General features: G+C 50.9%; 1 protein-coding gene across 5 annotated transcripts in view; it reads right to left on the bottom strand.

Moving 5' to 3' along the window:
* Window positions 1-3,746: 3,746 nt before the first annotated feature.
* FOXN3 (forkhead box N3) overlaps window positions 3,747-13,318 on the bottom strand; it is a 350,430-nt gene continuing 340,858 nt past the window's right edge. For all 5 annotated transcript variants that reach the window (XM_084884253.1, XM_084884256.1, XM_084884257.1 and 2 more), the window contains one exon: window positions 3,747-10,372. In XM_084884253.1, the coding sequence (XP_084740379.1) occupies window positions 9,841-10,372 (532 nt within the window). In that variant the 3' untranslated portion in view covers window positions 3,747-9,840. The remainder of the gene's footprint in view (window positions 10,373-13,318) is intronic.

The raw sequence follows: 13,318 nt of genomic DNA, 5'->3' as shown, positions 1-13,318 counted from the left end.
TAGGACACAAGGCTAAGTGTGTGTGAATGAGAGATTGCCAACCACAAAAGTCTATAGCTGTGATGACTACAATTCCATAAAAAGAAGGGAAATTCCCTCTTTTTACGTCCAGACCTGCGTCATGCTGGGAAGATCACTTCAACTTTGGGATTCAGTGGTCCCTTCCAGGTTTAGGATGTGGATAGAATGACCCAATTTCATAAACTGTATCCCACGGGGATTAGGAATCAGCCACTGTCTTATTTTCAGATTCCCCCATCACACTGTACTTCTTCTACATGATAGATGTTTAGAAGCCAGTTTTGAAATGAGAGACAAATAAAAAGAAGTAGCATTCCTCGACCCCTCTCAATACCCGGCTGTAGGTTGCAGCGGGTTTAGCCACATGCTCCTTAAGCACTTGATTATGGAGTGACATAAAACAGTTCTCCAGTCATTTGAGTACTTTATCCCCAAATGTCCAGGAATGACTTCAAATCAAGGTACTCCTGCTAGTAGCATTATTTAAAGGCACTGTTCTGAGAAGGCTCATTCAGGCACACAAAACAAAGGGAAGAGATGACTATTTAATAAATGGATTTATTCACTTAAATTTGAGCTAAACAAAAACAACAGCCCTAACCAGTTTGGCTCAGTGGATAGATCATTGGCCTGTGGACTCAAGGATCCCAGGTTCGACTCTGGTCAAGGGCATGTACCTTGGTTGTGGGCACATACCCAGTAGGGAGTGTGCAGAAGGCAGCTGATCGATGTTTCTCTCTCCTCGATGTTTCTAACTCTCTATCCCTTTCCCTTTCTCTCTGTAAAAAATTAATCAAATATATTTTAAAACAACAACTTTTCTGTACCCCTGGTTTTGTATCCCAATGGGAAGAAAGTGGTCAGAACATGTATGTCTGTATATATGTAGGGCCACTAACTCCCAGGGCATCTGAGAAGCAGGGTGAGACCTGAGCTTTCAGCTCGTAAACAAAAGCCCTCTAGTCATGCCAGACTCCCTCTAAAACTGCGATCATTTGTTCAGAACTTTCTAAAAGAATGTTCTTGCATCAGGCAGAGCAGTCAAGAGGAGAAATTGGTCAGGGGTAGTGGCACCTTCACCTCCATCCATCCCACCAGCACAGCATCCACATGCACCTGAGGTACCTGCTGGGGGCAGGGCTCACCGCCCTGAGAATTCATGCAACTTTTAGAGACAGTGTTGTCTGCTCCTTTCAGAAAGCAATCCATTTAGAATCACCCAGGAAAAAATTTAAAAATACAGGGATTGATCACCTACCTCTAGATGATTTAAACTGTAGAGAACACTAAGATTATTTAAATATGCAAATGAGGCACCTCTCCAGCAAACAATTACATCTTCAAGGCAGAGTCCAGAGCTTGAGTTTGGCCGGAAGGAAACACAGGACTTCAGACACACAGTTCCCCACCTAATGCATCCCACAGGAGTCCACGTGCTGGGACGAAAACCATGGCATCTGATGAGCGTGAGCTTATTAGTACTTTTGATTCCTCCCCCACCCCCTTCTTTGCATTTATACCCAACTGTTTTTAATAAAATGAAGACACTGGTCATTGCTTCGTTTTCTTCTTTTCAGGGAAGAATTGAGTGTGACGTGAGGGAGGAGGCAGTGGCTGGCGTGCCTTTGGATGAGGGCAGAGGACCTGGTAGGGGAGGCACATGAATACACAGTGATTGAACAAGCACAGAAACAGCTAGAGACACACCGAGTGTCGTCCTTTCCCATCAGTCACCTGGCAGAACCCGGAACTTATTGCCCAGCCCTTAGGAAGCTCTGCTCCAGAAAGCCTGGCCCCACCCCGTCTGGGCTGCCAGTTAGAGACCTAAACACGTGCCTCCCAGGGCAACTCCAGGCTCCTCTCCCATCAGCTTTCCAGGCCCTTGAAGACTGGTCCAGTGTCACCATCACCCGGCAGTCCCTGGGAGGGGGCTGCTGCTGAATGAATGCTTCTTGAATTAAGCATGTGAACTGTCTCCTGAGGGTAGCGTTGGAATCATTCATGGAAAGCATCTGCAACAGCTAACACAACGGACTTGACCTTGGTGGCAGTGTTTTCTCTTGTCATGCAGTGTTAATTCAATTCTCTCTTTCTCACCTGTCTCCTTCCCCACGTAAGCTGCATTTCCCTCCCTTAAGGCTTTCCCTGCGGGTAACAAGCCAGGATCAGATTTTTGCTCCTTTCGGTGGGATGGTCAAGGTACCCAAGAGGTTAGATCAGAATTTTGGAGGTGTTCCATTTTGACTGAGTTCCCTTAGATGTATCTGATGATCCTCTAAATGGTGTCTCCTGTATAGCCACTGAGATTTTACAGGGGTGGGGAATGTCCACCCGCAGGCCATAGAAGGCCCACGGAACCATTGGGTCTGGCCTGCCAAAGCATTAGGGGTGTGTTAATCAAATGTTTGACCAAATAGAGCAGACTCAATTTTAAGCTGATGATTTTGTATGGCCTTCGAGTGATGTTATAAATATCCAAATGGCTCTTGGCAGAAAAAGGTTCCCCACCCCTGATCTAGGAGGACACACCACCCTTTTGAAGGTGGTTCCAACAGTGGAAATGGAAATGGAATGGGCAGGACTGCTGGCAGACATGGGGGGGTCTCCAGGTGGCCACTGACCTCACGGTAACATCCCAACCACAGGAGCTCTGCCTGGCATCCTGGACACCAGCGAATGGGGCCAAGCAGATGGGTCGTGGCTAAGCCTTGCTCCCCTGGGGTTCCTGCAGATCATCCAAGCACACGGGCACACAGAACGACCACAGCAGGAACCAGCAAAGCTCTGTGAAACATCTCCGTACCGTCCTGCTGGGGATAGTGCCCTGTGACCTAGCACTTGTCCCAGCCACTCCCCGTCCCCTTCGGCTCCTTGCTGGCTCTTGGTGTGCATGTTGGGCGGGGAGGGCATTTCAGTGGTGATGGAAAGGTCCTGGAAAGTGAGACTAAGGCTGAGGGTTTCTTGTGATGACTTTCCTAAGCCTTTGCTCACTTTGGAGGGCTCGCCCTGACCGGTTTGGCTCATGGATAGTGCGTCAGCCTGCAGACTAAAGGGTCCCAGGTTCGATTCCGGTCCAGGGCATGTACCTTGGTTGTGGGCACATCCCCAGTAGGGAGTGTGTAGGAGGCAGCTGATCGATGTTTCTCTCTCATTGATGTTTCTCTCATAGATGTTTCTAGCTCTTTATCCCTCTCCCTTCCTCTCTGTAAAAAAGCACTAAAATATATTTTTAAAAATGGAAGGCTCGATCTGGCCTGGTGGCTTGGTTCATTGGTGGGTCACACTGTGCAGTAAGAGATTGTGGGTTTGATTTTGGTCAGGGCATGTACAGGAGCACCGGATGTCTGTCTGTCTCTCAATCTCAGGGGACAAATGAAGGGGGGAAAAAACCACAGAGGTGGATCCATCTTACCTACAAGTTCCAGGCCCTGGATGGAAGGCCTGCTGCCCAGTAAGTCTGCAGACGAGTGCTGGGATTCCCGGGACCCGCAGGGGAGCCCAGGTTCAGGCTGCCTGCTTGTGTATTTTGGTGTGATTTCCCACCAAAGGGAAAGCATGCGTGAAGACGGGCACCACTAGTGCAGCTGAGACCCAAACGCCAGACTCAGAAAACACAGCGCCCCGCCCTCCCAGTGCAGGTGAGCAGCAGACACGCACTCGCTACCCAGCAGCACTTGCACGCGGAGATGCAACGCCCACAACACCACGAGGCCGTTTCTCGTCAATTGATGCAACTCAGTAATTTTTATTGCAACTGGAAGACAATACATCACAGAAACTTTATGGTAGGTCTGGGGGAAAGTGTTATTTACAATAAATGATGAAATAGTTTGTCTTTGGCAATATGATTACATATGAAGAATGCGAAACGCAAGGATGGATACCTCCAAAGCAACACCATCAGGTCCCTCAAGTTCGGCCCATCGAGCCTGCCTCCTCCCTGCTGCGCGGAACGCGGACGCAACCGGAATGCCACCTTCCATCTCCTCTGCGGCTCTCCCTTCCTAGTCATGACATTGGCAGTTTCATACAGAAAATACAGAAGAGAAAATTGGCGTTTGAACACGTATGACTCTAACACATTAATTTGGCCATGTAGGTCTATTGGCCAGCAAAGGTCAGAAGGTCGACCCTAAGCCTTGAGAGTAAACCTCTGGGTCTTCTGATTGCTTTATCACTGTTATTTTTTTTCTGCAAAACAAAAACACACCTCAGAAGTGTTACAGAATCAAGAGTATATATATGTATTTTTTTTTTTTGGGGGGGGGAGGGGAAATGGTACAAGTGTAGAATGCTTCCCAGACACACACGGATACTGTCTCCTCCACATTGTCACCATGGCAGTGAAAGTAGTGAGTGTGAACGACACGGCATGGAACTGGTTACTGAACTGGCTATGAGCTTGGATGGCCTCAATGTACATTTGCAGGAGAAGCTGAATGTTTACAGAACTAAAATGGTGCTAAGTTTCATCTTAAAATAAAAAAAAAGGGGGGGGGGTGTTGGGGAACTCAGGCCACAGTCATGAAAGGATGGAATACAATGTCTAGGTTTGATAGGTTCGCCATATCGAAGTCGTCGAGAATCCAATATGGAATATTATTTGCAAACGCAGGGAAGGCAGTTCTCCGCTTTTGCAAACGAAACACAGTGGAAAACACTGTTGTGTATATCCCCAATAAATACTCTTGATTTCAACGCTAACGAAACGAACAAGACGGGGACTTGGGAGCACATCATGGTTGGTTAGAAGTGCTTGTTTGCCTAGGTCTGACTTCAAAAGGATACAGCACCATACACACATCGGTTTCGGCTGTGGAAAGATGGATGGTTTTTTAAAAATCGGATTTTTCCCTCCTAAATTTTTTTTTTTTTTTTTTTTTTTTTTTGGTCGGTGAAGCTAGCACTTGTTTGTAGAACTGTGGAAGAATGGCAAGGTCACACGCTTTTTTTTTTTTTTTTTTCCTCCATGATAAAGCAACCGAGCTGATGAGTCTGTGCTTGATTCAAGGATGACCAGTAGGAGAGAGGGGAAACCAGGGTGGATGGGTGCTCTCTCGAAGGGAGAGGGGCTGACAGGTGAATTTCACAAAGGTGGTCGGGTCTATACAGAACACTGAATGCCGTGTGTAAATCCTCGTGAGACTCCGGAAACAGGAACACCACACAACGTATACACTTTGATTTACACATTCCATTACAAAGGGAAAAAGAGAGGACACCATTACAACTGTGTAACTGCATTAACTGCAATAGAAACCAAAGTCCCGAGTTTGGCAGGTAACTAAGAGAGGGTTATCCACGTCGGTTATATAGCAAAAAGTGTGGATGTATATTATATATAGTAGTATAAATAATAAAAAAGTATTATTTAAATTAGATCACAGTGCTGCATTATGTGCATAACAGTGTTTGATATAGTATTGGAGGGCCGGGACCTATGACACTAAGGATTTAACTGTCAACACTGGTAAGTCACAATTGGGGGTATGTGGGGGGGGGGGGGGAACAACAACACAGAGTTCATATGTGTTCTTTTTGGTGGCAAAAAAAAAAAAATAAAAAAAATCCTGAAGATGAAGAAAAAACACTACAGAAACAGGAAACTAAATCGCAACATCTGGGCAGCTGTGATCCACCAGGAAGGACTCCCCACCTGAATCAAGTTTAAAGGGAAAGAGAAGTCGCATGGAACCCATCCAGTCCCATCGGGAAGACCCTCCCGTGTAGGTCACTCGTCCGCAACTCTGCCTCCTTCTCCAAGAGCCCTCCTGCCAGAGGCTCCGGGCCTGCAGGCTGAGCAGTCCGGGGGTGTGCCAGGGAGGAGCCGGGCACAGGAGCCAACCAGGCGGCACCCACTCTGCAGAGCCCACAGCCAGATGCTGCCCCTCAGGCAGGAACAATGCTCTTTTGCAGGATGCCCCCTGGAAGGAACAGCTGGGCCCAGGCCCAGTGCTTCTCCAAGGAAAGCCAGTTCTTGGAAAAGGCCTCTGACAATGCGCCTTCACACACACTCGGCAGCCGCAGCGGTCTCGGCCACAGCTGTCTCCAAACCACCCTCTCCACGTGGGCCTGGGCCACCTTCAGGTAAGACAACTTGACCAAAGAACTCTCCAGATACGGACTTGAGGCGGGGGTGGGGACATAGGAGCTTATGGTAGAGTATAAGGCTGGGGGGGGAGGGGGAAATCTATGACGTAGACAAAGCCTTTCCACAGAGTACTAGTAGGTAGAGATAAAAGACCACCGTTGTAGCATAAAAATAACTGTCTATGTGTATGTCATTTAAGGAAAAAGAGCGACGGCCTCTTTCTCTTAAATGTGTCCAAGGGCCAACAGCAAGTAACGGCAGATGCCTCGGTGCTGAAGTGTTCACTGCTTTCCCGAGCATCTGGAAATATTGCTATAGTTCCCCCCCACCCCCCTCCCCAAACCCCGTGAGTAGGTGAGATACTGGAATGAATGACACATGAAAACGCCACGAAAGCCAAACCGCCGCACCACCCCTCGAATGGAGCCCGGGCGACAGGTTGGACGGATGGATACACAGGCTAGTGTGGAAGCTACAGGACACCGGACGTGTGGGAAGGAATTCCGAGACTAAAAGTGAAGGACACGCAAGCAAAATACTCTTTCACAAATAGGCTTGTGCTTAAATTCTCTGCTGCTCCGGGAGGGAGGAGGGGCGGGAGGGGCGCTCCTGTCCCTCCCTCCCCCCCAATGGTGAGGGCGTGGACAGCTTCCTTCGGCAATGAACTCACTACAAACGGCCACATACACGTTATTCCCCCCGCCCCCCCCCCAAACAATCGAAAATACGAAGTTGAAACACAATTGAGCCATTGTTTTGGTTATGCATAATGCGTATGCCCCCCAAAACAGAAGGAAAATAGAAAAAAGTACCCTCACTAAAGTCTTCCCTGCAAGTCCCCCCGGCGGCCCCCGCGGAGGGGCCGAGGGAGCTCAGGAAAATAACACTTAGAAAGCTGCCCAATGAGGTATTTATGCAAAAAGAGTGGTTCTGGAGTTGAGAACGCACTTTTGTAATAAGAGAGTTATCTAATTCTCAAAAGAGATCAGAAAAGTAAATCACACACATTGCATTTTATTCTTTTCTAAAGGAGGCCTTTGCTCCTTTAGAAAAATGAAACGAGGGGAGACAGCCCACCGCGAGGGGGTTTGAACTGGAAGAACCGCCCCCAATCCCTCGCCAGAAACAGTCCTGAACCTGTATCTGCCTTGCTGGAGGGAAGTCTGCATTTTACCTGGGGGTGGTGGTGTTTCCTGGGCTTGATCATGTGACAACACAAATCCGTGTCCCTCTGGTTTCAGAGCTGTGCATGGCTTTTGGGGTGTCCGATGTTGGGTGAGATGCTACATCCTGACTCCCTCCTGCCCCCTGACCAAAGATGCTGGAAGAGTTCAGGTTCAGACAACGAAGTCGACCTGGTGGACTTCGGGAGGTACAGAGTTCCCTGCCCTTCACCCCGCGGACTGAGGTCCTGGGCTCTGTTTTTTAAAAAATCAACATGACTCACTTCCATCCCTCCCCCTCCTATCCTGAGCCACAGTGGTGTTTTTGAAGGTGTTTTACCACTTCCCTCCATTCGGGTGGAAGATCATATTCTCTGGAGGTTTCTCTTTGGGGCTCCCCAGTTGTGTCTAGGCAGAGAGAACCGGAGTCTCTGGGCTGCAGGGCATCGCCCTGTGGTCTATATGTCGCTCCCACAATCTAGATGGGCTGACTTCCAGGCTGGTTTGTGTGCGGAGGTGGTAGAGACGGCCGGCCCCTCCTTTCCATGGTGACAGGCAGTCACAGGAACACGGCGGGGCCGGCCCTTCTGACACCTGTGTCGCTTCCCCCTTCGCATGACCCCTCACTCACACCCTCCTCTCCTAAGGCCCGTCAGCGTGCTTCCCTTCTCCTGGCGAATTTGCATAATTATCCACTGCCTCTTCCCTAGGACCGAATTGTGGTGGTGGTTCCCCCCAGCCAGTGTCCCCTCATTCTCTCGATCCTCTCATACACACTCGCTATGAAGAAATTTGCCCTCAAATTATTGCATCGTGATACACATGTCCAGACAGGAGAGGACCCTTTCCACAGAGAGGCAGAGGGGGTTGGGGCTGAGGTGCAGACAAGGCAGGCCCTACCGGAACGCAAAGATAGTTTTATATTGCAGAGTTAGTTCCCCAACAGTCAGAATTTGTCCCTGAAGAAGGTTAAACCTTAAACACCTGCTTCAAAAAAACCCAAAACAAAATAACTGGGGGGAAAAAAAACAAAAACAAAAGGAAAAAAACAAAAGAAAAACCCAAAGAACCTCTAAGCCTAAGGGCTTCAACATGAGAGGCAGAGCCTTGTCTCTAGTTTCTATATTTATATGAAAATAATTCATGCTTCATGCTAAATACGTTATTTACCTTACAAGAACTTTATTTTCGAATAAAAAAAAGTTTTGTGTTTTTATATATTTTTTTTCCTTTTTCTCTTAGAAGGAATCCATGCATCGTGGATCAGAAATTTCTGCTGGCTACAAGGGGCTGACTGTGGAAATCACTGATTTTTGCAAAGGTGGACCCTGATGTTATTTGCAAACTCCATTTTGAGGGCAGTAGAGGAGTTTACTTTTGCCTTTTTGCCACATTTTTCTTTTCTTTTTTTTTTTTTTGTGTGTGTGTATCCATCAATGTGCCTTTCATCTTTCAAAAACAGACCGCCATACTAATGGCAGGCTCCATAGCTTTCTGCTTGTTTGTTTTCGCTCGGATCAAATAGTCCTGACAGACAGGGAAAAGATTTGTACCATTATTTCCTTCCTTGACAGCCATTGTAATTTCCTGGACTTGATTTTCACTTGGGCAGTTAAGAAAAACAGCCTGTTTGTGGCTTTTCTCTCACTCTCGTGTGTGTGTGTGTGTGTGTGTGTGTGTGTGTGTGAGATATGTGTGTGTGTGCAGGGCCAACCCTTCAGGCTTATGGCTTGTGGAACATTCTCTGAATTGAAGATAGAACAGAATTCATTGATTAGGAACATCACTAAAAACTGACCCCATTTCCTTTCCTACGTCATTGACACCAGTGTCCGCGAATGGTCCGGTGTCCAGCGCGGGACACCTGGAGGCTTCAGGATTAAGGAGCACCGAGGCCCGGCGACCCCGAATCCCCAGCCCTGCATGCTGAGTGGCAGCACCCAGGATTTCCTGGCACAGCAGGCTGCCTGGGGAGCGAGGGGCAATTCCTTTCTCCCCGGGGGCCTCACGCGCATTCGCTCAGCGAACCCCACTGCGGGGAGGACACCCTGACCTGGGAAGCCTAACGGTTGGGCCTGACCGATGGTGACTCTGCCTCGTAGGTGCCAGACACGGGCCTTCTGCCGCATATCCTCCTCCTGGCACCCCTGCGGACCCAGCCCCGGCCTCGGGCCGGCGGGAGGAAGCAATGATATCAATTTTGGCTTTTTCGGTTTTGTCTTCAGATAATGAGAGGCGTTTGTAAAAACAGCTGAATGTCAATGAGTCTATGGCTTCAATCTCCTTTAAACATAAAATTCTCAAGGGTCCAAAACAAAGGAGGTGGGGGAGAGGGGGCAACTTAGAGAAGAAAGGGAAGCCAAAAAAAAAAAAAAAAAAAAAGAAAGAAAGAAAAGAAAACCAAACCCAAAACAAAGAGAAAAAAAAAAAATAAAGAAATTGCTGATATTGCCACAAATCATTAGAAATCTCCTGACATGCTGAAACCAAATGGCCGTTCAGTTCAAAACAAATCAGTGACTTGTTTTTGTGGTGGTTGGTTTTTTTGTTTTTTGTTTTTTTTTTTTAATTTTTCGTGGTCTCCTTCTGCTCTTTCTGCCCCTTTGCCGTCCGATTGGTGATGTTGTTCAAACAGGACCGGATCCCTGCCAAGTGCAGGAGCGACCCCGCCGCTTCCTTCATCTCCTCGTCATCGCTCTCGGGGGGCTTCTCGGTGCGTCTCTTTTTGAGGGGCAGCGAGTCGCTGGGGACCCGCCGGGCCTTGGCGAGGTGCTGGCGCTTCTTGTGCGGGGCGTCGGGGGGCGCCTCCCGGGGGCCATGCTTGTCCTCCTCGGCCTCGCTGGGGCTCCCGCTGTGGCCCCCGCGGCCCTGCGCGCCGCCCTCGCTGCCCTCCGGGCCCCCCTTGGCCGCCGCGGAGAGCTCGTCGTGGTCCTCGGCGGAGGAAGACGACACCGAGTCGCTGGCGGGCGAGGTGCTCCGGGCGGCGGCCGCCTTGGCACTGCTGTAGTTGTGGTCCTCCTTGGGGTCCCCGCTGACCACCGGGGAGCCGCACGACGGCTCGCTCTCGGTCCGCGTCCTGCCGCTGCCCAGGCCGTTCCTGCGGGCGGGGACACGGGGTGGGGGGGGGGGAGACAGAGAGGACACGGGTGAGACCGGGCGAGGGGGCCCCCCCCGCGGACCCCACCTCCCCGCGGCGCTCAGGCTGCAAGCCCCTGGAGGCGCACGCAGGCTGGCCAGGCGCCGCCGGCATGTTCGCTCAGGGTGTGCGGCTGATGCGCCCCAGCAACACCCTTCAGAGGCGGCGGCGATGGGAACGGGGTCTCCATCTGAAACCCCAAGGATGGAGCTGAGCTGGGCTTTGCAGACCCGCCAGCACGGAGGGTCAGACTGGGTACTTTCACGGAAAAATGCGTGCCCCGCTGGCGCTGCTGCGTTAGGAAGAGGGAAGCCAGTCTGCAGGGGACAGAGGTGCCTGCCGTGTGGGGACCGTTATCTACCCGGGCTTCCCTCCCTCCCCCCCTCATCCTGCAGATATTCGCTGAGCGCCCCCCACGAACACATGGCCCTGGGAGGGTCCTGGGTGGGATCAGGTACAGACATTGCCACACAGACGCCGACAGGTGACAGACCACAGAAGAGGGCGCGCCCGCCAGGTGCCTGAGGATCTGCAAAGATGAAGCGGCATTGAACTCCAGAGCGGGTGTGAGCATCCTAACCCTACAGGTGCCACGAGGAGGACCTGACGTTTAGGGATTTAAGAGCCCCACAGCTCACAAGCAGCAGAGCCACGATCGAGCGCTTAGCTACCCCATCAGACCTGCTTCGCTCTTTTCTGATGCCCCATGACTCAGTTCCCCGTCCTACATCCCCCTCAGAGCCCGATAACACCTGCCAAGCCTGATCATTTTATCGCCTCGTCATGTCTAGCAATGAGCAGACCTCCTCTGTGCTTCCTCAGCAGCCGAGTGGGAACAGAGACTGTACCCACCCCACGGGGTCATGGGCCCGGGACGTGAGCGAATGCCGCCAGGAGTCTGGACCAGCGCCTGCTGTCAGTGCCAGGGCTGTGGCGCCAAGTCCCGGTGAGGCCGCACACTCCTTGGGGTGGGCACTGATCCCGTTTCCATGGCCACTGTGATACGATGGTGCCTGGCCCAGCAGGTGCTCAGGAGGCTGGGTGATCAGAGAGGTAAGTCCTCGAGGAAGGGAAGGGCTACTTGGAGTGGAGGGGGCAGAGGAGGCCGCAAGCAAAAGGTCTGCGGCAGAGACGGCTTCTGAAGCCGCAGGCGAGGGATGAAGGCTAGGGGCAGGGAGGAGCGGCTCTGTGTCTTGTAAGCTCATTCACCTGATGATATATTTCTAGGCAATCTGGGCGACAAGAGCCCACTTTTCCTTCCTGCAGAACCCCAAGTCCAGGTCCTCCACAGAGAGGAGTCCCCATGTCACCACGTGGTGACCTGCTCCCGGTCTCTGCTTCCCGTTGCAGCGTCAGCTCCGTAAGGCAGGGCCCGTCACTGGTACCTCCCTAGGGGGTTGCGCTGTGTGTGCTGCAGGAAGTCTGGGAAGATGACTGGGGACTTCCACCAACACGCCTTATCGGACACTCCCTAAGGATAAGGCCCTGGAAAGGCGCAGGGGTCAGGCCCACAGATGAGCTGTGAGTCCCGCCGCCCCTTTCTCTCTTGCCAACTGGGGGGTGCCTAAGGGCTCAGCAAGACTCTGGCTGCAGCCCCAACAGCAGCTGAAAAGGAGGCGAGTCCCTCTGGCAAATGGTGTATAGCAGGGAGTGAGGTCAAAGGTCTCCCTCCCTTCGGTGCCCTCCTAAATTTAAGCTGGTGGGAACATGCACCAGGTGGTGGCACGCACCAGCCTAGCAATGCACACCAGCAGAATACACGAGGGCCAGGATTAGGACTCAGCCTCTGCCAGACGCCTCAAGACCTCATGACCAGCCTCACCAATCACAACGTGTGCATCTGCACAAGGACGTCGCAGCAGGTTCCAGAAGGACCCCAGGTTGACCTGTTCTCTAGGATCCCAGATCCATGCGACCCTTCCCCTCCAAGTACTTATAGAAAGAACCTGGCTTGTAAGACAGACAGACAGTCAGTCACCCAGCAAGTTTACTTGTGACCTTCAGCGCGCCCCTCTGCCTCCCAGGGCAGGGTGACAGATGAAAAGTCCGATCTCCTGTCTCTCAGTGGGCACAGGAGAATTCTGACTTGGCCTTCCCTCATGTCAGATTGCTCGCTGCTGCACCGTGCTTGCCCCGAGCGGTGCCTTTTCTGTCTACTCTGGCTCGGGAGCCGCATGGGGAAGCAGCACAAAGTAGGAGCAAAGAGGCCCGAGGGAAGAAATGCTTCAGGGGCTTGGCCGTCCACACGGCCCTGAGCTGTGGGGAATGGCGTCTGCGTATCTGCGTTCTGCAGACTTCCTGCTTCTGGCTGCCTTGGGGAACATAAAAGTGGCCGGGAGAGGATGCCTGCGAGGTACTACCACACAGGAAGCTCTGTTCACGCACCTAATTGCACAGACAGCTATTAATAGGCAAATGAAAACAGAATCTCCCAGAATGGCTCTCTCGGTCTTTGATGTTTCAGGTAACTACTGTTGAATCTAAAAAATTAATTCAGGAATGAGTCCGCCAAACTAAGCAAGAAAACAGTTTTGGGGTGAACTCAACTACACTTGGGTGGCGAACGGGGCTTTCTTCCAGGCTTTTAGAAAAGCCAATTCAATCCCGAGGCCTTGCCTTTTAATAATATGGGGCTTATGACTCACTTTACTACCTCACTATGCAGGCTATGATACCTCCCTGAACATCTGTGGAGAGGGAGGGAATTGTGAGTGCAGAAGAGTAGGAAATAAGGTAAGTGCTGCAAAAATCTAGTTCTCAGAGAATCTGGGGGAAAGGCATATGGTGTTTATCATGCTTTTCCCTTCTCTTCGCACGGGTTTAAAAAGCAGGTTTTTAAAATGTTTTTATTGATTTTAGAGAGAATGGGAGGGAGAAGGAGTGAAATATTGATGTGAGGAACATCAA

This window comes from Pipistrellus hanaki, assembly GCF_964339955.1.
Source record: "Pipistrellus hanaki genome assembly, chromosome: 1".
NCBI classification, from domain to species: Eukaryota; Metazoa; Chordata; class Mammalia; order Chiroptera; family Vespertilionidae; genus Pipistrellus; species Pipistrellus hanaki.
Note: the sequence above shows the minus strand (reverse complement) of the source record. Positions and strands in the feature narration are given on the sequence as shown.